The 27,570-nt window shown below is 45.6% G+C and overlaps 1 protein-coding gene across 1 annotated transcript in view; it reads right to left on the bottom strand.

Annotated features, from left to right (window-relative positions):
- Positions 1 to 27,570, bottom strand: part of IGSF9B (immunoglobulin superfamily member 9B) — a 122,864-nt gene that overhangs the window by 22,849 nt on the left and 72,445 nt on the right. Inside the window, exons 11-18 of the mRNA XM_044439579.1 lie at positions 25,611 to 25,761; positions 22,451 to 22,562; positions 16,177 to 16,352; positions 14,946 to 15,172; positions 12,962 to 13,046; positions 11,589 to 11,750; positions 9,651 to 9,696; positions 7,403 to 9,034 (exon numbers count right to left, since the gene is read on the bottom strand). Coding sequence (XP_044295514.1) covers positions 7,403 to 9,034; positions 9,651 to 9,696; positions 11,589 to 11,750; positions 12,962 to 13,046; positions 14,946 to 15,172; positions 16,177 to 16,352; positions 22,451 to 22,562; positions 25,611 to 25,761 — 2,591 coding nt within the window. The remainder of the gene's footprint in view (positions 1 to 7,402; positions 9,035 to 9,650; positions 9,697 to 11,588; positions 11,751 to 12,961; positions 13,047 to 14,945; positions 15,173 to 16,176; positions 16,353 to 22,450; positions 22,563 to 25,610; positions 25,762 to 27,570) is intronic.

Below are 27,570 nucleotides of genomic sequence, written 5' to 3'. Positions count from 1 at the left end.
ATTCTGAAATGATCCGTCCCATCACCTCACTTATTCTCCAAGCCTTACTCAGGGAAATCTCACAAGTCCGAAATGTGCTTTGGAATCATTTAGCTTTCTGAAATCAGCCCAGTACTCCAGTTCCCAATTACACATCCCACCACACCAGTTCATGAACTTTCATTGCAGTGGTGTGTGGACTGCTGGTCCAGTGGCCATTGCTACCTCATCCTACACACTTACTTCTGTTGCTTTAAATAATCCTTCCACAACCTGCTACCCGCAGAGATGTTCTGGGCTTCAACTCTCATCAGCATCAGCCTCAACCAATGTGGCCAATGGTCAAAATATCAGGAAGTGCAGTCCAAAACATCTGGAGGCTCCCAGGTTGGGAAAGCTGCTCTAGATCATACAAGTCTTGTGCATACACATCTGCAGTCATTTGACTAGCAACAGCTGGATGTGCAAACCAGCTGTGCTGAATGGCACTGCCTTTCCAGGGACAAACAAGTGCTGTCCATAACCCTTGACCTGTGTGGCTCATTCACATGTGGAAGTTCCCATTATGATGCAGAGTTTAAGCAAGAAACACAAGTGGATAAATTATTGCTACAATGCAATTTGAAATATGTGTTTGGATGCTTCAAGTTGACATGGAATGTGCTAACTCAGCTACTGTCTGAGCTTGCAGTTTCAATCCTATCACACCAACTGGTATCAGATTCAGTTTCTCTAAGGCAGTTTAAAGGGGCTTCAGGGTAGACATAAAAATAATTGGCTACTGATCAGCTTTTGAACATTATTCAAAGCACTGGTTTTGATCATTAAATGGTATGGGACTGCCTCCTTAACAAAGCCATTTCTGCAATTATATCTTTATCAAATGCAGCACTCTGTATCTAGCTTCTAATTAAGGTACTGAAAGTGGATATGTGAGACATGGACCTTTTGGCTGCACACAGTTTTTGTCTCAAAATATCCCACTGGTTTCCCATCTACCCTGCCCCCAACACCCCCCCCCTTCAGATCCTAACTCAGCCAACATATAGTAGCTTAAGGGTTCTTTAGAGCGTCTTTTCTGGAGCCCCGGGTCCAGTTCTGGGCAACACAGTTTAGGAAAAGATGCAGACAGACTGGAAAGGGTTCAGAGAGGGCAACAAGGATGCTCCAGGGACTGGACACAATCCCTGAGAGGAGAGGTTGAAAGAACTGGGTGTGTTTAGCCTTGAGAAGAGAAGGCTGAGGGGAGAGATGATGGCACTATGCAAGGACTTGAAAGGCTGTCACAAAGAGGAAGGCCAGGCTCTCCTTTTGATTATCACAGAGTGCAGGACATGGAACAACGGGCCATGTTATAGGAAGAGAGGTTCTGGCTAGATATCAGGAAAAATTCCCTGGCTGTCAAAGCAGTACTATAATGGAACCAATGACCGAGGGAGGTGGTGGGCTTTGTCACACTAGAAGCATTCAAAACGCAACTGGACAGTCCTCCGAGGGGGATGGTTTAACCTGGAGTCCTGTACTGAGCAGGGGGTTGGACCTGATGGCCTTCTGGCCCCTTCCAGCTCCACTGTCCTATGATTCTATGATTCTCCCTTCCTCCTACATACCTGACATGCTACATGGATGGGTGGGAGGTCAACCCATGCTGCATTAGTACGGGTGGAAACGGTTGGAATATTTCACACTGTGACGTATCCCTCCATGTCCAAACATCCCCAAGAACTCAATGACATCACTGAAACCCATCACCGCCAGTCCTCCTTCCTCAAAACCTGGAAGAGATTTTCTGGAATTGATTAGCAATTTCTCCAAGGGCAAGTTTATCCAAGATGCAAGTGAGGGGGACTATCCTTTCACATACAGAGCTAGCATACAGAAGGGCCAAGATTCCCCTGGAATCTGGATTTCCTTTATGCATGGGAGCTGAATGTTTTCCCCAAATTTAATAGACAAAATTGCATGATGTCCCAACTGCAGCCTGAAGAGCCCAGGTGCGATGCTAGCATTCCACCTGCTTTTTGTGTGAACAACACCTGAGATTTTTCAGGTTTCTCCTTCTCAGCTAAAGTACAAAGGGGTGCTAATGACGATGCCAAGTGGAGTTCATTTGGGGGCCTTAAAGCACCTAGTGCATTGTTGAATAGCTAAGTCGCTCCCTCCTACACTATGGATCAGAGAGAGAGGGAACCCCATGTAAGCAAGATTTAAGGGCTATCCCAATGCATGCACAAACAGCACCAGCTCAATTGCTCACTCCTATTTACCTGGCTCTCACCTCACATATGCAAGTCAGAAGCTGAGAAGCATCTGAAAAAAACCTTCCTCACCACAAACAGTGAATTATGGGTGCATACATTGTGACAAAGAACTCTGTCCCAGTCTTCGTATAGCAGCCACTTTCTCCCATCTCAGCCTTTTCAGGACTGAGGAATTAATCAGGGCCAGATGCTCTTGGGACAACATGGTGCTGGCTCCAGTCTTGGACGAGCAGGTAAAATGTGCTCAGTGGGGTCTTCCACAAGTTGCTGGCTCGCCCCATCTGACTGCCTCCACTGCTCGTTGACTGCCCTTCTCCCACTTTCCCTGCAATCTGCATAGCTGTCCAGAGAAGCATTGCAAGGCCAGCGGAGGCCATGGATCGCTTTGCCTGTCCCGCTATGTCTTGCTTGCTTTGAGGGAACAGTTGATGGACAGTGTCAGCCAGGAAGAGGAAAGCAGGGACAGAGATCTTATGAAACCCGCACTGTGGGTCCCTGCCAGTCTATGGCCTTGACATCTTTTCCTTTCTGATTTGAACAAGGAAGGAGAAGAATGACAAGATGGCAGTTGGTTGGCCCAGATTCTGTATCATTTAAGAAGCCACAAAATGGCATCCAGCTGCAACTGAAGCCCACAAGTCTAAGTGCCTTAACAGTCAAGACACAGAGAGCAACGAAAGTCTTGCCAGTAATGCCCCTAAAGGATTCACAAGGCTACTATTTTCCCCCACATTGTGACTAGCAAGGTGGCAATCCCTACCTGCTCTTCCTCCTCAGGGTTTCACAGAGACAGTGCAGCCTGTCAGAGATGCTCTCAGCCTCTCCTTCTCTTGGACACATTGCATCCCTTAGATGGAGGGCTGCAATGGGGCAAAAGTCAAGCAGCAGCACCGAGGCGTACATTTGGGGGGAAACCTGGCCTCTCCTCCTCCCCACTTTTTATGTGCTTATTTATTACCAGAGTACTGCTGCCAAGACTGTGATTGTTCCCACTGGCATTTCTCCCTCAGCATCTCACAAGTGGGAGTGTAGGCACAAGGTACTTTGAAGGAATAGGGCTCAGTTTGTGCCAGAGATGGAAAGAGACTGATATCCTCAAGTAAGACTCCTCACCCAGGAAAACAGACATGAGTGTTTTGGATTTCTGAGCCCCAAGAGACCTGGAAGTGCATGTGTGAGAAAAGCCATGAAAGAATGCATGCATGCATGAAGGCCAAACTACATGTTACACTTGAACACATCTTCATATCTGTGTGTTTGGAAATTTGTGTTTTAATAGCAATGGTAAGAGGGCCCTGATTCAGTTCTAAACCATGACACTGATGGAGAAGGGGTTTTCCCTACACATTAGACCAAGACAAAAATTGCACACCCAGAAGCTCTTAGCATAGCCTATTAATAAAGCATCTCCTAGAGCAAACAGCATCGTGATGCCTTATTTTTCTCAGAAATATGGCAAAGCGGGGACATGGTTAACTCCCTGCCACCTCTCTCAGACTGAATCAGGATTCTAACTCTCTCACATCCTACATAAGAAAACATGACACTGTGATGTTTGATGCAATGTTAATGCTATGCCTTGGTTTGGCTTTTCGGTACCCAACCACAAATGTACTGGTAACCCACCACCAAGATGATTCAGGGCTTAGAAATGTGGGCAGTGGGGAAAGATGTGACTGCTAGCTACATATTTAACATCCTGTATAGGCTGGTTCTGAATGAGGACAAAAGGGGGTTCATTCTTAAGTCGACTGATAAGATGTTAAATTATTATTTTATTTTATTATTTTATTTTATTTTGTCTTGCTTTTATTGTAAAACTGTCCTGAGACACTTGGAGTGGACAGTATATAAAAACTTTTAATAAATAAATAAAATTATGACATTATTAAAGTATTATATATCTGAACTTATTTAGATCTTATTCTTCTTATTGTTATCATAAGGGCAGAGAATGTATTTAATTTATTTCTATATTGCTATACTTACAAAATTTCACAAAGGTTTTACAAAATTTACAACACATGATTGATTAATCTGGCAAGAAAATGAGTCATGCTGTTTTGTTCTCCTGTTTTGTAAACACCAGTTGTTGAGGCTATTGCTCACTAATGTTATCATAACAGGAGACTCCAGCCAGGAGAAATCTGCTATAAAAGGAAGGAATTTCACAAGAAATATTGTCTAGCTACAAGACAAAAGCTGGCTACTTCAAAACTAGAAATGTCTCTGTCTTTGGTTCTTCCACCTGGTTGCCTCCCCCATCAGCTCAGCAGGGACCAACTGCAGTTTGGCTCTACCTGTTCTCCAATTGCCTCTGTCAGTAGCCTTCCACCTGGCCATGATGTACACCTGGTATAAGAGGTGGCACCCAAAACATCTTTTCATGTCCCCTACCCATCCCTTCTGCTTTTCAGATAAGTTCTAGATTGTATTTCATTTTTAATTAGTATTACAATTAGTATTACATTTCTATATCACCCATAGCTGAAGCTCTGCAGGTGATTCACAAGTTTATATTTTAAGCAACCAAGAGCAGTGGTATATAAATGTAATAATAAATAATAAAGCTAGCACTGGAACTCAGAAAGCAATCATGCTTAGCTACGGCATTACCCTCTCCATTTAACAGCCTTCTCCTTGACTATTCCTGCAACAGTTACAACAGCATCAAATATTTTCATTTGTGTCTCTCCACGAATACATTTGTGTGAGCAAAAGCAAAACATACTGCAGAATGGGGAAACCCAAAAGCCACAGAGACTAAGTGTACAAAGGTTTGTCCTGGATTTTGCAATACCTTATTCCCCTTTAAAGGAAAAAAAAAGTATGTTATTGGAAAAGCCCCTTTGGTATCCCCTCCCATGCCCCTCTCCCCAACCGCACCCCAAAGCCCCAGCACCATCCTTTCAGACATTGATCACCCTTACCTATTGAGCTGAGGAGTAGCTTGTCTCGACAACACTGCCCAGATAGCTGAGATTAATCAAAAACAAAGCAGTTATCAACACCCGCAAGGAGCCAAGCTCCACAAGACATCAGCAAGTCAAACGGAAAAAGAAAAGAAAACAAAACAAATCCAAAGGAAGAATGAGGGGAACAAAATCGAAACACAAAAACCAAAAAACAGTGCTGGAAAAAGAAACGGGGAAAGAAACAGAAACAAAAGAAAGGATGTCAAGAGCGTATAGAAGGCATAGCTTCAAAGCATAGACAACAAGGTGCTAACACCAAGGGCATATCTACACTACAGACTTAAACTGGTTCGGGGCTCATAGCCTCTTCCCAGGGAGGCCTGGAAACCATAGATCCATGAGGAGGGTAGGACCAACTCCATTGTTAAGCAAGGCAATACTTGTTTTTCTCTACTATTAAATTAAATTAAAGGCAGCAAATTGTCAATTATTTGCTTTTATTACATTTTCACCACTGGGCACGGGCCAGTTGGGTTTTCAACATGGGGCATCAAAATGTCTGGAGCCAATGGTGAGAGGTTGGAAACAGACTAAGGATCTCTAACAGAAAGTATTCAGCTACATTTTCCATGGTTCTTTGAGGGAAGCAGCAACTGTTGTAGCGGTAAGAAAACCGATTGTTTTTCTTGTGTAGACATGCCCTCTTGAGAGTCCCGGGATTTTTCCAGACATGGGCTTTTTGGTGTGGCTTGGATCGATTAGGTTGGAAACTATTCAAAGAACGAAGGTTGGTTTCGTTGTGTTAGTAGTTATGTTCTCCGCAGCTCTTTTGTGCAACTACCTCTCTCTTGCCCTATGAAGCCAATCTCCTGAAAGCAGCAACCAATGCTCATGCTGTATGGGTCTCTAACAGGTTAAGAGCTTCCAGGTACCAGAGAGTATAGGTGAAATGTGGGGAGCATTGCAAGGGGTAAAAACTAGTCTCCCACACGGCACTCAAATGTCTCAGGCTTTCTAGAGCAACCCTAGCAGTAGTAACAGCACGTGCTCACAGATCCGTCTGACAACACACTCTAGTACCCCACCTTTCTCAATCCCAGTGGATCAACACATGTTTACATCGAGCCATTAACTGTTCCTTGATCTACAATGTTTGCATCAAGCCAGGAATCACTCATTTCCATGGGGTCGGGGATCAAAAGTGGGAGGGGCCAAGCTCTACTACATGGAGAACAAAAAAAATTGTTTCAACAAAGACAAAAGAATGGAAGGAGAGAACACGCCTACAGGTGCTGTGAAAGGCAGAGGGGTGGGGGAAAGAAGGAAGAGACAGAAAGAAAGAGACGCTTTGCCTGGTGCAACCCTGGTACCTGGAAAACCAACTTCTTGAGCAAAAGCCAGCTGCAATCTCTTTCATGGGCAGGATCCAAGAATGCTGGCAGCTTCTGTTTTGACTTCTGTATGTTTGGGGTGGATTTTGTTTTTTGTTCTCTCCTTACAAGTTGTTCATGTGGCTACTGTCTTGTTCTCTTGCCATGCCCAAGTCTTGGGGGGCTGCAGCACCCCTTTTGGAGATGATGTGGAAAAAGGCAGCTCGTGTGGCCATGTTTCAGTCATGGTGGATGACAAACCCTCTCGGGGGAGAAAGGATGTGAAGAAGGCAAAGAGCAGCCCCAAGGCCTTAATGTCCAAGGAAAGTAAACAGCCAGGAACTAGAAGAGGAAAATACTGGTAATTTCTGGGATTCATCTACCCAGCACAAAAAGAGATAGATAGATAGATAAATAAATGCCCAACCCCCAAAAAAAACCCCAAACATGTCATTTGTAGACATTTGGACCCTCTTTGTCCATCCCAGCACACAACTTTCAAACAAAAATCAAGCCTAGGTTTTTTTATTTCTTGGGAGGCGGAAAAGTGGACTTTTGTGCTAACCAACAACACACTGTTGCAAATCATCCCAAAGGTAAGGTACTCCATTACTCTAACCTGCTAAGATGAGCAGCGACACCTTGGCAGGGGGTGACCCAACAATACCAGCTTCACTGCGGGTGGGGGAAAAAGCCTAGAAGGGGCAGGTGAAGGTCATCTCCAAAAGGGATGCTGCAGTGTGCCTAGACAAACCCTAAGGATAAGGTTGATGGTGGCAGGGGAAGAACTCATGGGAAGGGACGGGAGCAGGTAAGGTGGGGAGGGAAAGGAGGGCTGGATAAAAGGGAGGCAGGCTGCTTCCACACAAACACTTACCCTGAACTGGTTGTCGGTGTTGGCTCCGGCCTAAGAATCTCCTCCCCAGACCTCCTTGGTGAGGGAATTGGACCGAAGACATCCATGGGCTCCACAGGCAGGGAAGGGCACTGAGAGGGGGGATAGCCAGTGGCCAAAGAGGTGAAGGCCATGGCAGGTCGGAAGCTGGGGCTCCCTCCCCGGCTACTCTGGGCAGGAGATCCTGTTGATGGAGTGGACTTGCGGGAGAAGCTGACCGCTGCCGGAGGCTGCAGGGTGATCTCGGACATCTCCGCCTGCTGGATGAGGCCTGGTCGTGGTCTGGCCCGTGCAGTCAGCTCTGGTGAGCTAGTGCGGGAGCTGAGGGGGCTTTGGGTCAGGGGGGAAAGCCTTGAAGGTTGTAGCACCACCTGATGTAAACTGGGCTCAGCCCTCCTGATTTGCCGAGGGCTGGGCCGAGGTCTAGGTTGGGGGTCGTACCACCTGGTGTCCAGGCCGAATGTGCTTGTGCCGCTGTGGCTGACTGACTCGGACGGCCCATGGTAAGGCAACACAGGTATGCCCATGCCTTGACTGGTATGTCTTAGCTGCCCTTGACTCGCCATTGGTTGCATAGGTTTGTCCTGCCATTTGGTGGCGGTGGGCACAGAAGGTTGGCTCCTGATCGGTGACTTGCCAGTCCAACTCTTTGGTGCCTCCAGGGCCAGGATGCCAGGGTAGGACGCAGGGACCTGGAGGGAGGAAGGTGGTGGCCCCCTAGGAAGACTGGCCTTTGGCTGCATGCTCTCAGCCATTTCGCACTGGTGCAGCTGGTGAGGAAACATAATGGGTGAAGACTCCAGGCCACTGAAAGGGAACTCAGCCCTGCCCCATGGTTCAGGGGACCGGCCCCCTGTTGGAGTCTGGGTCAGAGGCAGTGTGCTGTTGGAAGCATTCTCTCCATCCTCCTCGGGGATAGTGGGGTGGCCAAAGGGCCCTTCAGGATGCAGAGGAGGGGAGGACATGACAGAGCTGAGGGGGCTGACCTCTGGCATGTAGAAAGGTGGAGGGTCCATCTCTCCAGGGCTGCTGCTGCTGAGGTAACCATAATATGGGCCGTGGTGGAATGGCCTGGGAGCTGGAGGCCTGGCCTGGCCAGTGGCTTGGAGGCGGCTCTCCAGGGCACTCGTCCCTTCCAGGCCCCGATGGAATCTGGGACTGTATGCTGGTGGCTGAAGGTAAGACTCCTGGCTGGAGGAAAGAGGTGTCAGCTGGGACTTGAGGGCTGCCACAGAGGCAGGCATCACGGGGTCATCGTTTTCTTCATCAGACTGGCGAAACTCGGGGTACATGTCAGTCTCCTCCACAAAGGGGAAGCCCTCTATCCGGCGGGTCTTGAGTGAGGGCTCCATCTCTGAAGGGTCCATAACAAAACGGCCATCTGGCCCACGGCTGATGAGTTCAATGGGGGTGGTTGCTTCTGCTTCTGCCTCAGCCTTGGCAACACTGTATTTCTTGCTGCTGATGGCCCGCTTGGTCTTCTTATAAAGGGACAGCTCCTTCTCCTTGCTGGGGCTCAACATCCGCTTGCCAGGTGGACCTTGGTCATCAGAGGATTCAGAAGGGGGCCGAAGGGTTCGGATGCTCTCAGGACTCACCTTGCCAGAGGACAACCTGGACCACAGGAATGAAAGAAAGGTGGATGGGTCATAAAGAGGGAGCCCATCTTATGAAATTTCCTTCGCACCAAAGCTGGAACAGTAGCTGGCCAGGCACAAAGGAACACAATTTTTTTTCCGTTGATAAAGGGAACAAGCCAGCTCGAGTTAAAATAGGATGGTGGTGATGAGGAGGAGGAGATGCAAAGTCAAAACAACACCAAAAATGACAGTTCACATGTAAAAGCAACATAGGTTGTTGTGAATTTATTTATGCATTTATTTATTACATTTTAATACTGCCCAATAGTCAAAGCTGTCCTGATGCTAGAAGCATCTTGGGACATCACTTAATTCACAGCAACCCAGCCTTTAAAAAATGTGATTTCTTTGTTTCATGTGAACTAACATGTGATCCCTTTACGAATAGCATTCTGGATTTGTGTAACAAAGGTAGAGAACAATTTCAAATACGATCAGATAAATGGGAACACCTTTGTAATAGGGAGGAGTTACTCCTCAAAATGTATTTATTGTTGGTGCAAGGGAGAGCAAATAGCTAAATGCACATGCAATGAAATCACGTGTGAGGGTCCTCTAATACAGAGTGCTTACAACAAAGAGGTACTTACGGAGACTCTAGACTTTTCCTGCAGTGGGTTATTGAAAGAGGCGGGTCTGGAAAAGAATAACGAGGAGAGCAGGAGACATTACTAAAGGGATGCAAGGATAGCATTGACCAAGGTATCTTGTATCTGTATATCAAACTACATGAGAGCACATGACCCTCAGTGGATCTCCCATTTCTCCATTCCAATGGAGCTGCTATTTGCCCTGTGGAGCAAAACTAACCATTAACCATGCTGGTGGCATGGGGGTGGAAAAGTTGACATACACTCATACTGCATAACCGCCTCCCTTGTATGGCCCACCCCTGCACCAGGGTTGCCCATTTCCTGCCCCCACATGTGGCTACTCCAAGAGTTGCCTCTGAAATGTAACATGAAGCTCTCCATCGGTAGATTTTATTATGATTACACTGCCCATATGGGGTATGGATGACTGTCCAATGAACTTCCAAGCCAGGAACTCACTTGGAGTATTTTTACTTCCCTGTCTATTCTTCCAAGAACTGGAAGGATTGGGGTGGGGGGACCTATCTGGGCCTCAAGATTTCACTGTCTGGACAGTGCCAGATTTTGGGCAAATATGTCCGTACGCATCTGTTTGGCCATCTCTTTTGGGGAGGAGGTAATAATGTGGTTACATTTTGTGACATGGCATTCTCTCATAGTTGCGGATGTGCAAGTTCTTCTCAGTTATATGTTTCAACTTTGTAAAATGCTCAGAGAGCCTTTTTGGCTAGGGAATGGTATGCAAATGAAATAAATAAACATAATTTTCCATCTGCTTCTTGGAACTTAACACAAAGTCAACATAAATGGATTCTCCATGCCATTTTGACAACTACAAGTGTAACTTTACAACACTGGAAGAGCAAATGGCTGCTTTCATTATTCAATCCAACTTTGTGGCTATAGATCTGTGTCTTCATGGTCTGCCTGCCCAAGAATGTAAACTCCCCCATTTTTGCATGTTTCCCCGAGGCTGAATAGTTAAACCATTTACTTTCTGATGAAAATGCAAAGATGTGATTGGCAATGCCCATTCTTCGGGAATGTTGTTCCTTTAACCATTTGGTTGCTCTTTTCCAAACGAATCAGTGAAATAGTTTCAGTGCAATAAACAGAATAATCTTGTTTGCAGAAACAGCCATATAGATCAGCATCTAGCCCTTATTCAACATTCCTTTTTCATTTGTTCCTTCGCTTCCTTTCTGTGTACAGCTCATCAACTGAGGTGACTTTTCTCAAGAATTTTCTTGAGTGTATCAGTGTTCCCCACACCATCACCTTCTCGCTTGATTCGCTTTAAGATCCACGTGCTGGTGGTTCATACTTTAAGGGGATACTGGAAGGATACTGGATCCAGAAGGAATCCAAGGAGGAGGAGCTCAGAAGGGGATGGCACAGGCTGGGACAACTGGCAGGTGAGGAAGAGCTCTGGAATTTGCAGGTGGGTGTGCTCTTCCACATCTCCTGCTCCTCACACTGCAGCTGCTCAGACCTGTTCCAGCTGCTCCACAGCAACTGAAGGGCAAACTGTAGACCACACAGAGTGTCGCAAAACATGTGAGGACATGCAATATATTACAGTTTCCAAAATACATTTTGTTGGCATGCTTGTGCAACAATGCTATCAGTCCAATGATATCTCAGAAGAACGAAGAACTTTCCCCAGACACCGGATTAAGGAATTCATGATTTGAAGAGTGGATTACCATTTCTGTTTGGGTATCACTTTGTTCTCAAGGGCAATGGAGACAAGTGCACAGAAGGACATTCTAAGGATGGTAGAAAAGTGAGAGCTGACCACATGTTCTCTGTCCTGGAAAACAAATGCCTCAGAATGCAATGTGTTTACTCTGGAATTACATCTAGTGTACTTTAGAAGTCTGTCCATCTTCACCCCAAGATGGTTACCAGCAAAACAGGCCAAGATGGGCTCACCTTTTTTGCGCTTAAGTTTCCGCTTGCGTTGCTTGTTGACAAAGCAGGCAGCTAGAGTGCTGAACAAGATGGCAGCCGCAAGGAAGCATATGGTGGCAACTATCCCTGCCAGCACAGGACGGGCCAAACCCTCATCTGTTAGGTCTGGCTGTGGAAATATGTCTGGGAGAGACAGAGAACAGGAGGACCTGTTAGGATGTTTCTGCTCTGGCACCGTTGCTGCAGAGAAAGGCCACTTCGGCTAGAATAGATGAGTGAAACTCTTTCAGCGATACCTTCTGCACCCACGTCTGAGATGGTTTCAGGTGAAAAGGACCAGTGCTGCCATGCTGCACCACTTTTGCAAGATTTTATATGACTTTGGGCAAAATTCACAATTTTAAAGAATTCTCCATTTGGAAATATGAGAAGGACCATTGTGGCAGCAAATCTCACTGTAGGCTTGTATTCCCTCAACACAAAAACTCCCAGCAGAGATTTTCTTGGTAGGTGCAGCTATCTAGGAAAAAAGTCTAGATTCAAGCATCTTCTGTTTAAGGAGACAGAGGAAGACTAAAGTAAAATGCCTTCTTTATTAGCGCCATTTTTATAAACCAACTTTCTGTGCAGATTTGCAGTGTCACATACATAATTAATATTTAAAAGATCAAAATAAAACCACATTAATAAATGACCAATGGAATAAAAATGGTCACCAAAAGCAACCAGCAATGTTCCCAGTTTCCCAGTCCTTGGCAGAATATTTTACAGTGCCATCAAATGTGGATTACAGGCATCCAACCAAAGGCAGATGGAGCAAAGAGTCAAGCTAAGTGTTTTACTCCTCCTCACAGGAAGGAGAAGTTAAAAAACTGCCAGGATTCTTTGTGCCCGGGCAGAGCTTTGCTTCTCCCCACTGCCCCCCAAGGATACCACCTCCTCATACATTTTAGAGCTGCAGCCACCATGGAAAGAACCACTTCAGCTGCAAAGTCAAAAGGAAGGTGCTCCAAATTTGGCATTGCAGCTCCAACCCCAAAGCACTTTTCCAAGGTCAGAGCTAGGGATCCCAATTTTCTTATGGATGCCTAATAATGTCTAGAGAAGTCTAGAAAAGACCAGACAAGTCTAGACGAATCTAGACGAGACCAGACAAGTCTAGACAAGTCCAGAAAGACTGCTTGTAGCCTTAGTCTGGGTCTTGAAAAGGAATCAGGGAAAACAGCAAACAAGCTTCTCAAGGAAGATTACTCTAAAACTCCGGGGTATCCATGTGATATCACTGCTTCCCAAAATAATGCAACTTGGAACACAGCCACATCGTCAGCTTGCCTTTGTGTAGGCTGGATTCTGTAGGCGAAAAATGCTTGGTGGAAGCTGGAGAACATCCTTACCTGTGCTGGACACACCAGCAATGTTGCTGGGTTCACTGATGAGGTCTTGCATGACAGCCAGAACGCGGAACTCATACCATGTGTCCTACGGTGTAAAATATGCATGTCACCAGACACAGCCGGCTGCTGCCGGTTCTAACATTCCCAACGAAAAGCAAATGGCATTGCTGATCGTGGCAACAGATGGCCCCGTTTTTTAATTTAGAAATATTATCCTCCCACTGCCGAAGCAAGGGAATTACCTTTGCATGTGTAGGGAAATTAGCCACCTGTGGTATGTAGAATTGGCAGGTCACAGCATTTGTGGTCAAGCCAGAAGAAAGAATTGATCAATCTGGTCTAGAATGTAGGATCATGCCGAAACTAACAGGTGGGACCACGGGGTTTCCAAAATGCATCAAGAGAGTCCAGCTCGTACATACATGCACATCACTTGATAATTTAACACTTCATCTATTAAAGTGTATGCCACGTTTCAGCCCTCAAAGGGGCTGCCAAAGCAGCTTCCAACATTAAAGATACATAATGTACAAAAACAAGCATCCTCATAGAAGAGAACGTATCCACAGCAAGGGGGAATTCAAAACAAACCAGAAGCCTGGCAGAACAAACAAATCATAACCACTCACTAGTTCATGTCTTGAAAACGAATGGATGAAAAAGCATCGAACAAGAAAGTTTTATTGGGTGTTTGATCTGGGATTCACACATGCAAGTCACATATTCATTATGTGACAAACATTCATGTGTAAACCAGTTCTCCCTTTCACACTGAAGATGCCACTCAATAATAGAATTTATGCATCTATGCACGAAGAGATACTGGGCATTAGCTGTTTTGCTCAAGGGTTGATAAATGGAATTCACTGGAGGAATAGCAAAATACACATTTTGGCATTGCATACACTTCAAAAATTCCTTCCTGAAAAGAGGGCAGTTATGTGTAAGTTACACTGTAAAAATACAGTTCCGACCGATCAAAAGTATTCAGTGATGTCATATCTGGAGTTTTGTGCAAAGATGAGTACATTTCCGCTATGCCATGACTTAGTTGTCTCATGGATTTGCCCTGCCCTGCAATCTATTCCTCCTAAATTCCAGCTAAATTAGTATTTCCCAAATAAATGTTAATGCTGGAGCAAGCAGTTTGTCATGGCTTTCAGGTCATCAGTGTCTTTTTTCCACCCACTGTTCTATGCTACCAAAGCACATCTGCACACTCGTCTCAAAAAGCAATCTTGGACTGCACGGAGTTCCTTTCCATCCAATGTTTTCCAAAGGACACGTGCACTCCTGTGCATCAATAGAACACAAGAAGACTTTTGGTACACATAAAAACCACATTAAGATTGCTTCTTTATCAATGCACAGAGGCACTTAGTAATGCAAGTTGGGGGTAGCGGGTAAGACACAGCTCCCCACACATAAATCTGGAATTTAAAGACAGAAACATAGCAATTTATTAATACTGCAGTACCAACAGGTAATTGAAAGGGAGAACTTTGCATGAGGAAAATTTCAGAAGCACGCCTAGTTCTGGGAGGAGGACCTAGGAAGAACCTTTCTTCTAAAGAGAGTGGATGGTGTCATCATTATCCGTTTGGGGACCCATTCTAGGATACATGGTCAGTTCATGAGACAGGTGAGACTTTTGTCCTCGCAAAGCACTCTGACTCACACCCAGTGTTCCCCACTGTTGCTGTACATTGCAGAGAAAGATCGGTAGTTGGACAGACAAGTCCTCTTTCAGGAAAACTTCTTTCCCATTACTGACTTGCTCCTTAAGGAATCCTTAATAAGCTGCAAGCTGTTACCAAGCTCAAGACTCACAAACTTATTGAGCTATATTTCCCATCATCTGCAGGCATTGCCCATGGGGGCTGGTGAGAATGGGGCTCTAGTCCAGCCCTATCTGGGGGCCTAATTTTGGGAAAGGCAAGCCCAGATTTCCAGAACACAGTTTGAAGGCTAAGCATCCTCTTACCTGAGTCAAATCCTTGGCAAAAAAGTCACTGTCACTCCCCAAGATGGCATCATCTAAAATCTCCCATCTTTCTCCTACCCGAAACTCCATGATATATCGGTCAATCGGAAAACTATGATTGGCTGGAGGAAGCCATGACAAAAGGACTCCTTGCTGTGTCCGGTTGGCTGTTAGGCACCTCGGTGGAGTAACCAGCACCAGGGGTTCTGGAGTTGTGACAGGGAATGCTGAAAATCAAAGGGGGTGCAGGGGTCGGGGAGAAGGGACAAGCAGACATTTTAAGAATGGATGCAAGAAGAGCCACCTGGGAAAGGACTCCCTTTGTACTAGAAGAGCACTCGTCACTCATTTTGCACTTGGTCTGTCGCACACCAGCCAGTGGTTGGCTATCACTTTTTCTAACACTCTCTCTTATGTCTGGCACTCCCTCGAAAAACTGTATAAATACCTATGCTGGTCTTGCTACCAAAGGACAAGGTAGTAGCCCTTACATTCCATATAGGAAAGCCAGCTGAACCATTCTTTAACACGGACAATAGGAAGGCATCCCCTACCATACCTCTGGAGACCTTAGGGGTCAGATGTAGTCCATTCTCAACTCCAAGAGCTTGCCATTACCTCCCAGCATCTGCCACCTGGAACAATAACGTCGCTTGGTCTAAAGGTAGGGCTAGCCCTGTGCTTTGTGTCTCTCTCCCCTTTCCTTCAAGTCCCTCCTCAAAATGCACCTTTTTCATAACACCTGCAGCATAATTATTTAGTATTCACCCACACTTGAAATCACCATATTCCCAGCATCTCATTCATCTCATGAGCTCCTCGTGCCACGTGCATTGCCATTTGGTATGTTACATATAGAAACAACAGGTTGGTATGACAGAAAAGAGTTGTTTCATTTAAAAAGAGAACACACGATATATTCTTCATCAAGTTGGTGCCCTGTAGATGCTTCAGACTATAAATTTATTTATTTATTTATTTAAAAATTTCTATGCCGCCCCATTTGCCGAAGCCTCGGGGCGGCTTACAACATCAGTTAAAATATAAAACACTAAAAATATAAAACACATTAACATTATAAAATAAGTCGACCTGGCCAATTATAAAATCCCATCATAAAATCCCATCATAAAACCAAGCTAGATAGAGGTTGATGGGAGCTGTGGACCAAAGCATCTGGAGGGCACCAGAGAGCACAAAGGTTAATCAGTTAGTGTACTCTGGAGCTCACCTAAAGTATTCACAGTGACCACCTCACTGAAGGAGCTTGTGCCCAGCTTGTTTTGGGCCAAGACACTGAACTGATAGGCAGTCTCCGGTTCTAGGTTATCCATAAGAAGCCAACTGGGGCCAGTCGGTACTGGAAGAGAGAGCCAGTCATGAGGTCCAAACTGTGCCCGCTTCATCCTGGCAAGATAGAAGAAAGACAATCCAAGGGATAGGTTCTTTGAGGGGGGTGGAATTAAAGAGAAGAAAGAAAGAAAGAAAGAAAGAAAGAAAGAAAGAAAGAAAGAAAGAAAGACAGACAGACAGACAGACAGAACGACAGACAGACAGACAGAACGACAGACAGACAGAACGACAGACAGAACGACAGACAGACAGAACGACAGACAGACAATCCTTTAATGAACAATGGAGCTGTTTGGGAGATGGGCCCAATGACACCCAATACCAGGCTAAAAGAATACAAACGTAGGTAAGAATTCCACAGGAATGTAACTCAAATTACATGGCAAGGGAAAGTGAATTCTGTGAACTGCATGAATCCACCAAAGTCCTCTACATAATTTAGTTCTTCCACACACCCTGATCTCCACCCATTTTATTTTACAGCTTCTTTGGCTCCTGTAATTTCAGCAGCAGCTGTCCATACACTTTCATGTGTAGTGTCCAGATCATATGGGCTAGATATGTGATTATTTTTCAGGTAAGCTGAAATGTTCAGGAAGCTGAATTCAGTGACTTGTTTGTGGCTTTTCTCCACTCATGCAGCACACACCCACCCATTCATAAATCCTCATCTTTCACGCCAGAAAACTATCTGCCAAGACTAAAAACTGCTGTTCTGCAGTGTGAGCAAAAGGGAGGAGCTGGGATTTATTTTCAGCTTGTCACTGAAAGAGACATAATTAATGAAATCATGAAAGCCCCAAACAGTTCAATAATGATTAGAAATTATATGTTTTCAACCAGCAATTCTGCTGCCCATGGGTATTTCACTGCATCAGGCTCTGATTACTTCTCATGGCAAATCTAACCACTTATTATTGATGGCATAACACTGGCTCAGCCAAGAGATAGGTAGGTGGAGTCTAGGCTTACTCATATGCCATTGTTGGGACTGCCAAATTAGCCACAGAACTGAATTCTGCCTCCTGCCAGGTTTACTTGTTCAGTGGCTGGAGCAACGGGCATGTCCAAATTATAATTTCCTCCACTATGGCTCCGATCCAGACCCTGCTTATGACAGCACTACTGAAGGTGGAGCGTTGGAGCAATGAAACGGCGATGGCTTATTTACATGCAAATGCTCTTCTGCACCACGAATTCTACAGAATGCTTGATCCAAGTGACGCAACAAAAGCTGGGCAATGGAGCAGTTTGAGCAACAGCACAGAGATCAATGATGCCAGCACCTGTTGGGTCCATCCGCCACGGATGGACTGAAATTGCACTTCTTCTGGCGGTTTGGTGGATGCCCTGTCATTTGAGGAACTTCAGCTCTTTGAAAAACTATCCACAGGTCTTTTCTAGCCCCGGGTTAATTTACGGGCTCTCGCTTTCTCCATTCAGGTCCCACTTGTCAGCAAACCATGCTAGTAAATAAGATTGCCTCTGCAATTGCATGCACAAACTCTGCTCTTTACTCTGTCTTTCCTGATTCTGCAACTTTTTTTTTAATTTTTTTAAATTTATTTATTTATATCCTGCCTTTTTCCTACAAAGGGCTCAAGGCAGCTGACATCATTCTCCTCCTCCATCTTATCCCCACCACAACAACCCTGTGAGGTAGGTTGGGCTGAGAGTCTGTGCCTGGCCCAAAGTCACCCAGTTGGCTCCATGGCTGAGCGGGGACTAGAACCCAGGTCGACTGAGTCCCAGTCCCATGCTCTTAACCACTATACCACCCTGGCTCTCCTGAACTGGCTCTCACCCTGAACTTTGTTCAGCATCCCTTGCCCTGCCAGTTCTACTCGCTTCTGGAGTGCCACAGCCACCCTCTCTGGCCAGTTATTTTGCTTTGCCCAGAACTATTCTGGTATGTGTCACCACCAGCTATTTGAACAAGTGAGTAGAGGAGCCCATAGGGATGCCTGGAGAGGTCTGGATAAGACCCTATGGGTAGGGAAGACCACTATCTGAATGTTCAAGCTGCAAAATAAACAAACAAGAAGCTATCAACAATTCACTTGGGCAGAATGGATACAATAGCACCAGACAGTGCTATTGTGTTTTATTTATTAACAGTGTTCATTAACAGATGAGAAGTTTAGGATATTGACTTTCAAGCCACATTCAGGAGTAGTCTGGGTTCTGCAAAGGCCATTTAGGGGCTCCTCAGTGAGAAAGTCAGTAATGGCAGAGAAGCCTGCGGCTATTGATCTTGCCCTGCGATGCAGAATTGATAAGGGAAGTTGCTGCAAGGCAACGGTAAGGCCACACTACCTTGGCCAGTGCCTCGAGCAAAGCAGTCATGCACTACTGAATGCACAGGATGCTTAGCAGAGGTGGAGTTAAGATGGAGCAGGTTCCCTGAAAACAGGAGATTTTGAATGCCACTCTGCCCCAGGGATTCGAAAAAGAAAGCAGCATCTTCTGTTCAATGCACTAGGTTCCCACAGAGGCGGCTGCCACAAATGTTAGTCCTCTTTCCCCACACCTCTGAGAACTTTCTCTGCAAACATAGACCAAAACTCCACACTCTTTCATACTGTGATGGAGGAGGAGGAGGAAATGGCCATCATCACCTGGAATTATCACTGTTTGCCAAGAGTGTGATGGCAGGGAGTGCAAGTTGGCAGCAAGCAGGAAAAGCAGCTGGCCAGTCCCCTCCAAGGTAAGAAAAGTCTTCATGGAAGGAAAGCAATTTAATCATTCCTTCTCAAGGAGATTTTAATCACAGAAGCAGCTGCACGAATCTTGTTTTCTAAGCCTATTCCCCCAATCAGTCTGAGCTTTCCCCCTCCCTTTCCCCTATTCTCCCTTCTGGCCCCAAGGCCTCTCATCTCCTCCTTCCTTCTGTCTCCCCTCTTGTCTCGCCACATGTAACCCTTCACTTCCTAGGCTCCACCAGGATGCTCCCTTGGAGCCAAAGGGTTTTTTAATACGAACAGTGTATCCAGTCTATACACTTTCAGTAGACTCCCTCAGGCTAAATTAAGGATGACTGGGAGAGGAGAAAGGGAAAGGAGGAAAAGAACAAAAGCAGAAGGAAGTCCCAAGGATCGGACAGGAAAGCATGACCAAAATTCAGTGCATCCCGGCCACCCATCCAGTCTGAAAATCAATGAAATGTTAAGTGGCTCTGAAGCAGAGTGAAAAATTAGCCCTCTGGGCGAGGCCAAAACAGGTTGCTGCTGCTTTCCAGAGTCTGCCCAAGCAGCCTTGCACCAACATGCCCGCTTCTCTGGCTGGCAGTCATTCTCCGGGGTTACAGGCTGAGGCGGCTCTTTCCTAGCTCCTGCAACAAACCTGTAAGAGCAGGAGCATGTGCAGCTGCCAGACACCAAAGCTGGTCCCTTCTGCATGCAAATCATGTGCTTTATTATGGCGCTACGCCATATCCCTCCACATCCTTCTCCTTAGGAGACGATTCGTTCATGTACACACATCACTTGATTATTCAGTATGAAATGACTTACAACAAAACGTGTGAACTGACTCTAGGGGTACAATTCAGGAAAATGTGTTTCAAGCCTACAGGTATAAGTAATTCACTTCGAATGATTTTTGATCAGGATTTACCCAGTTCATGCTTAGAGGCAACCCGTGGGGAGGGAAAAAATGCCTGTACATTTCTGAGCTTGCCTTGTGGATTTTCGGGTTGTATTTTTAGGGGCTACTATTTTCAGTCCAACACGGACCTTGGTGAGTCTTAGCCTCACTAAAAATCTCCAGACTACGCTTAGACCTCTCTGCTGTGGAGAATACAGGCTTGTGACTAAGGTACAGCCTGCAGCTGACCCTCTTTATGTATCATCATTTATCTTTGTACCACCCCACAGCCAAAGCTCCCTGAGTGCCACAGGCATCCATCTGCTAGTGCCTATAGGTCTCCTAGCATCACCTACCACCAGCAGCAGCATGACCCTGCCACCAAATTTATTCCAGACTTCCAGTAGTAACTCCCAGCAATGCCTAATATTGATATATCAAGTTTAGGAACATAAAATAATTGCAGTTCCATCAATGCCAGCGGAATGCATTTTTTAAGGAAAACTGTCCATCCACTCCCAAATTTGCATTTGCATTCAAAACTGCATTTAAAACATGCACTTTGACATTTCAGTCAGTGGGGAAGTCTGCACTTTTAAGGCCATGCACACAGAAGTGTGCTCTATTCTCACTCACAATGTGTACTCTTCCCATTGGAATGGACTGGAAAGCATGTCACAGATGAAGCAGGAATCAGCCGAACTGAACTTCACAATGTAGTTTGGGGAACTGGCCTGAACCTGAATATTTCTGGGTCTCCCATCCCTCAAGGCAGCTTGTTGGAGATTAACTTGTTCACAATAAGGGAGATTCTATCAAAGCAACATCAACACACAACACTGAGTATACCTTTATAGCAAGACACATATCTGCATTAAACCTAAACATTAAACCTAAACACACTTCTCACGTGACAGCAAGTTCAAGAGGAGTTCCTGCACTTTATCAGCTTTTGCTATTAATCACTTCTAATAGGAAGTTGTAGCAGATAAAGCCATATTTATATAGCTCTGTTCAAGGAGGTTGGGAAAGAACTATCATCCATACAGACTGTTATATACAAGTGGGTCAAACGTTCCAGTTTGCCTTTAATCAAATGAGAATCAGTTACACTTCCAAGCAAAAGTATTGCTCCCTGTGCATAGCAATTGGAATAAATCATGCTGGAACATACAGAACAAAATGAAAGAAGGAAAGAAAGAGAGAGAGTGTGTGAGAGAGAGAGAATGAGAGAGAGAGAACTGCAAAGAAGACCTCTAACAAACTCACACACAGCTAAGGGGGATAGATTACTTCACCTATCTTTGGCCCGTAAGTTTGCATGTCTTGTAACTCAAGCCACACCAAGCACAGCTTACCAGTCATACAGAGAGGCCCACCAAGTTCTCTTTGATAGAAGTTGTAAAAATAAAGTGGCCGCAAAGTATCTGGCAGGCCAGGAACCCATGGCTGGTGGACTGCATTCAAGTTGGTGAGTTGCAAGAGGCATGTGAAGTTTTGGGCTACTATGCAGAAAAGTGCAGTTAAGCCAGGACTCACAGGCTCCAAGGGCCGAAACTTTCTCCCATTCCATCTCCTTCTGCTCTGTTCCCTCCAAGTTTAGCTGAACTTCACAGTAGCTGCAAGGGGAGGGGGGCAGAGATGGCTTTTCCCCAGCAACACTATATCTTCGTGAGCTATCCTTGTAATACAAAGTATTTTGGAGTGGTTTGACCTTGAGTGGGTAATTAAGACCCATTAGCCTTACAAAAGACCTATAAAAGATATACACATACAGATCAATGAAGCTGCCTGCTTTCCTGGATCCTCACTGAGGGGGTGGCCATGGAACTAATCATAACAAGCAGCTGCTCTTCAAGATTTACCATTATCCTGTTGGGCAACAACTGCCAGGACATGGGGAATCTCAACTGGAACAAAGGCATGGCAGAAGAGAGATTGAACGCTTTGCCTCCTCATGGGTCCCTGGTCCAGATCCCTCTCCCATGCCGCTATTCGCCCAGGAACGTCCCCATTGGCAAACAGCAGCTGGAAGTGGTGGGAATATCTGAACTGGGACAGAGGGGAGGCCCTGTCTAAATGCTGCAACCCGTTCGAACCATCCTATGCCTGCCGTGGCCGACTGTTAACTGAAAACCAAGTATGTGAGGGCCAGTCATGCACTCAGTCCACGTCTCATTCAGCCACAAGCAGGTCTGGGATGGGTCACTACCTGAATGAGGATTTATCGGGAAAACACATGGATGCCGCCGCCACCATCCATCTAACCAGTGAAACAGGAGTTGGGCTTGGTATGGAAGATGGAGAGAGGGCCAACAGGAAAGGGGGCAGTCCCCGCTCTGTATCACTAATGCAAAGAGTTGAGGTGCCAGGATGCAAAATCCTCCCCTTCAGGAGAGTTTGTGAGCATCCTCTCCCTTCCTCACGCCCCACGGATGCAACCGACCTTCAGACAGGTCAACCTAACATAAACCGGGAACCCAGCCTGAAAGGACAATGCCCTGTGCTCTGGGAAAGAAAAGAAGCAGAGAGCAAAGCATGCTGGGATGACTCACAGAGGGCCGTACCAAACTGAGAATGTCTGTTCATATCCTCCATCATAGCCAGGCTCCCAGGAAACATTGGCAGAGGTCATGGAAACGGTGACGCGCACATTGCCTGGAGCATGGGGGCTTGTGCCTAAGGGCAGAGGGGAAAAAAGCAGGGCTGTCAGCAGCGGGCACAAAATGCTCACTAGCATTCTTTGTTAGAGAAGAGCGGATAATCAGGCAGGAGAGGCCGTGGGGTAGGATATCTTAGAAGGGGGTGGATTAGCTGGGCCAGTGACAGCGAACAAGGTCACGTCAAACACTGCAAACTTTTGTTACAGGTGCAAATTATCATATACCAGCATCTTATATTCTATAGCTTTGTGTATCTTGTATTCTAAAATAGAAAAGAGTTTAGATGTTAAGAAGAATATTCACAGAGATGCCAGAATTGCTATGCTAAGCAACTAGGATGGTGCTAGGATGATATAGAGCTAACTGCTTCGTTTCGTTTCGTTTCGTCTCGTCTCATCTCATTTCATTTTGCTTCATTTCGCTTCGTTTTGTCTTGTGCCCTTAAGGACCTATCTCTGTCCAGCAATCCCTATAAAGCTCTAGCCCAGCTTTCTCCAACCTCATGTGCACCATGTGTTTTGGAGCATAGCTCCTGGCTGGGGCAGCTTGATACCAAAGTCCAAAACATCTGGAGGGTATCAGATTGGGAAAGGCTGCCCTAGCTTTAAAGTCTGTTTCTCAGTCTGAGCAACTCGTCTCATCAGATAAGAGTTTGCCTGGCTGAGCTCCTCTTTCTTCTGCTGCCATATTCCATCTCAAATTGTCCCCTACCGTTACCTTTTTGCTGTCCTAGCATGCCTTCTCTGCTGGAGGGCCCTAGAATTCAACCCATGGCTGCCCCAATGGTCCCTTTCGACCCCTTCAAATTAATTAACAGCACTCGCAAAAGCCCCACAGTGTGACAGCCTAGGGTTCAGTCCCACAACACTCTGATGAGTATTGAGGCCGAAAGGAAATATCTCTCTAGTTTCAACCTTTACAGGGAGAGAGATATGCTTAGCCCTGAAAGAAAATGGGGTTTTATTTTCAATCCATCTAGAGATATGGCCAAGAAACAAACAAACAAACAAAAGGACAGATTTTCGCAGGAGGTTCACTGGACCATGAAATTAAAGGAAAATGTTGCCCTTCTCTTCCTGGGAAGCATCCTCCACTTTTGCCTTTCAGACGTGGCATTTGCTGCAGATGTCATCCAAGAAAGATGAGCTTCTCCCAGCGTAAAGGAGAACATCACCTCCCTCTCATCATCCCTTTGCCATGCTACCAGCCCTTGGGTTCAAGTCATTGGCTCCTAGAGCAGCTGGATGGATCAACCCCTGAAATGTAAGAAATCTTCAAACCAGAGGCAGAGAAACAAGGAGAGGGAACAGTGGCTGAGTCATCCACCCAGGATGATGGATTGGTGTGTGCTTTTGGGCAGTGGCAACACAGCATCTTCATTCTCTTCTCTTGCTTCCAACATAGTCTCCATGATACTTCTGTTCTGAATTGCTTCCCTTTTCCCTTGGATCAGGAATGAATTGGCTAGTACTTTGATGATGCCTTCAGACTTTACCTATTTTGGCTGTTTTAAGGACAATATCCATGACGGGATTTAAGCTGTCACCCAGGATGGACTGAACATGGAGAGCTTTCCCACATCCCTCATCCAGAGACCAAACTCAATAATTATGGTGATCAGTACCATCATTGTTCCCACAAGCACTGCCAATTTCCAAAATGTCCTTCATCCTTAATATTAATTCTCTAATCTTTTCTTTTCCTGTTCTCGGCACACCATGAGCTGCATCATCAGCTACTCCATGGCAACTCCTCCTGCTAAATCTCCACCTGGGCACTTTCCTCTTCTCCAGTGGCGGAATCAAAGTCCACATTCAGTCATCCTTCATAACCTTATATCTTCAGGATTTCATTCAACATTTCTCTTTCTGTCCTCCACAATAGTGGTCAAAAGGGAAGTGTGTTCCTTCTGCCAGATTGCTGAAGTTCTGCATTTAGAGAGCACGAACCAGACTATTTTACTTCACTCCCCATTTGAAAGTGGTGTTCCACAAATGGAAGGAAGGGTAGGGGGCCCTTGTTGTTGTTCAGTTGCAAAGTCATGCCCGACTCTTCGCAATCCCACGGACAACATTCCTCCAGGTTCTCCTGTCCTCCACCATCTCTCAGAGTCCACCCAAGCCCACACCCACCTCTCCAGTGACTCTATCCAGCCACCTCAACCTCTGCCATCCCCTTCTCTTCTGCCTTCAATCATTCCCAGCATCAGGGTCTTTTCCAATGAGTCCTTCCTTCTCATTAGGTGGCCAAAGTATTTGAGCTTCAGCTGTAGTACCTGACCTTCTAAAGAGCAGTCAGCATTGATTTCCTTTAGGATTGACTGATCTGATATCTTTGCAGGCCAAGGGACTCTCAGGAGTCTTCTCCAACACCACAATTCAAAAGCATCAGTTCTTTGGTGCTCAGCCTTCCTTATGGTTCAACTTTCACAGCCATACATTATAACTGGGAAAAACGAACTTTTGGCAGGGTGATATATCTGCTTTTTAGAATGCTGTCTAGATTTGCCATAGCTTTCCTCCCAAGGAGCAAGCGTCTTTTAATTTCTTGGCTGCAGTCACCATCTGCAGTAATCTTGGAGTCTGAGAAAATATAATCTGTCACTACCTCCATTTCTTCCCTGTCTATTTGCCAGGAAGTTAATGACATCCTAATGCCCACTCTACAAATTTAGCCAAGCCAGATCCCCAGAAATAGCCTTTGTTGTGAGCCGCCCCGAGGCTTTGTTGTGATGGGGGCGGCATAGAAATGTTTTAAATAAATAAATAAATAAATAAAAACAATTGCTTAGGTGGGTACCGCTGTGTAATGTGAATATTTAATGATTAAAACGGTACTATTTACATGTTTGAGCAGAATGTGTCTCACTTGCCATCTTAATCTACTGTTACACAACTAGCTCAACAGAGCAGCACCAGTGTTCTCCTCTCTTGTTGTTCACTTCCCCTTGAGAAGCATTAGTGAATGGCTGTGCCTGTGTAAGACACTTTCCTGCAGCACCAAACAGCGCGTTCACCTCACAGGTGTCCCGGCACTTGGTCACGTCACAGGGTCCCATACCTACCGATGACGGTCAGATGGGTACTAGCAGTTATGCTTGTGACTATGTTGGTAGCGACGCATTCCCACTCTCCATGGTCATCCTTACTGAGAGATCGGAACTGGAGGCTGCCACTTGGAAGGGTGTTGTGCTTGCTTCTACTGGGCTTCCCTACCTTGGTCAAAGAAAAGAGAAAGCACAGGGGCGGGAAGGAGAGAGAAAGAACACAACTCAGAGGCATGTTGCAAGGACACCGGAGTGAAACCATACTATGCCAACAGGGCCTTCATGCACTGGAGGGGCCCGGGGCCCTTCCTGTTGGGACACTCCAATGCAGGAGAAAGAACAAGGTCAGTTCCCAGAAGGCAGTCCAGACAAGTAAGGCAGGTATGGACAGAATAGCACAAAGCAGGGCTGGCAGGACCAAAGAACCAGTAAAGGACTTGAAGGTTTGAGGGCAGGGAGGCACAGCAAGGAATGAACAAGGAGGTGTTCTTGTTGCACGGATCATCAGAGCCCTGGGCAGACAAGGGCAGGACCACTAGCTGTATGCAGGCAGGGAACAAGACAGGGAGCCCTTTACTCTAACAATCACCAAGAAAGGCGGGGATGCCTATCTTCAGCCCCACATGACTATCTTCAGCCCCACCAGAGATCCTCAGCTATTGGGTGGTATAAAAATGAAATAAAGAAATAAAGGTCTAGTATTTTTAATTAGAATCCCTGTAGTCTACCAATGTAAGTTTACCACAAGCATAAGCGTTCAAACTCAAGATCTCTCAAGAGTTCAGGTATAACCAATCATGCTGAAGGATTTCAAGTATGCAGTCTTACCAAAGTACACAGGCAACACATTGCTGACCAGACCAAAACACACCTGGTCTCACCTTCTTTGAAAGAATCCCAGTAATCACTGATCAAGAGGTGGTCCACCAGCAATCCATTGATACCCACAGAGCACAAGCTCAGCCTGTGGCTCTTCAGTGAGATGAAGTGGTCCAAGGAAATGGCCCAGAAGTTCTGCAGTGAATGGGCTTTGTCTCCAGAACCACAAGTCTGAGGGGCAACAAGGTTAGACTTCCCAACAGGCACATGCAGATTGAAGAACAGCCTTTGAACTGTAAGCATGTTGGTTTTTGCAGGTACATCTTTTGGGGGGAAAGTGTTATCATTTCAACCCCAAAGAAGAGAAAATGTCACTGAATTTTCTACTGTATCAATTACACAGAACACCTCACTCAGGAAGAATTAGGACAAATAGTTCTATGTGACATCAATGCCTGTATATTTCTAAGTCAATGAAGAAGTAACCAGAGCACAATTTATATGTATGTTATGCAATTTATATTTTGATGAACAAGTGATGGTAAGGGCACACACTTGTGTGAAACTAAGTGTTTACATGCATGCATAATCCATATATTTGTATAAATGCCTTAATTTCTGAGAGTCAGAGTCGATGGATAATCCATTCCTGGATATTAGGTATGCAATATCAGCTCCCTGGGGAGGTGGTGGGCTCTCCCGCACTAGAGACATTCAGAATGAAACTGAACAGCCACCTGAGTGGGATGGTGTGACTTGGTGTCCTGCAACAGCAGGGGTGGACTTTATGGCCTTCATGGCCCCTTCCAACTCTACTCTTCTATGATTCTGTGATTCTAATGCAAACACTATCACAGGCTGATCTGCACAAAAAATTTAAACCAGATCTAGGCACCTGTTTCCTGTCCATAGCTCCCCATCCAAAGAATGCCAGGAACTGCAGTTGACAAAATGACTAATGTTCTCTAACAAGAAATTCCCTGCAGGGTCACAGAACTAGTTGCTACTGTTCTTGGTGGGGGTAGAGAAAAGAGATTGTGGCAGCTGATGGGGCTGCTAATGAGTTAAATTTATTAATTTATTAAAACATCATTTTAATTGTTAATATTATTTGCTTATTTTATCTGGCCAGGGCAACTTATTTTATATTGTTAATTTG

Source organism: Varanus komodoensis, unplaced genomic scaffold (genome assembly GCF_004798865.1).
Source record: "Varanus komodoensis strain SLA01 unplaced genomic scaffold, ASM479886v1 scaffold35, whole genome shotgun sequence".
In the NCBI taxonomy this organism is placed as follows: Eukaryota; Metazoa; Chordata; class Lepidosauria; order Squamata; family Varanidae; genus Varanus; species Varanus komodoensis.
This window is presented reverse-complemented; position numbering and strand designations above follow the sequence as displayed.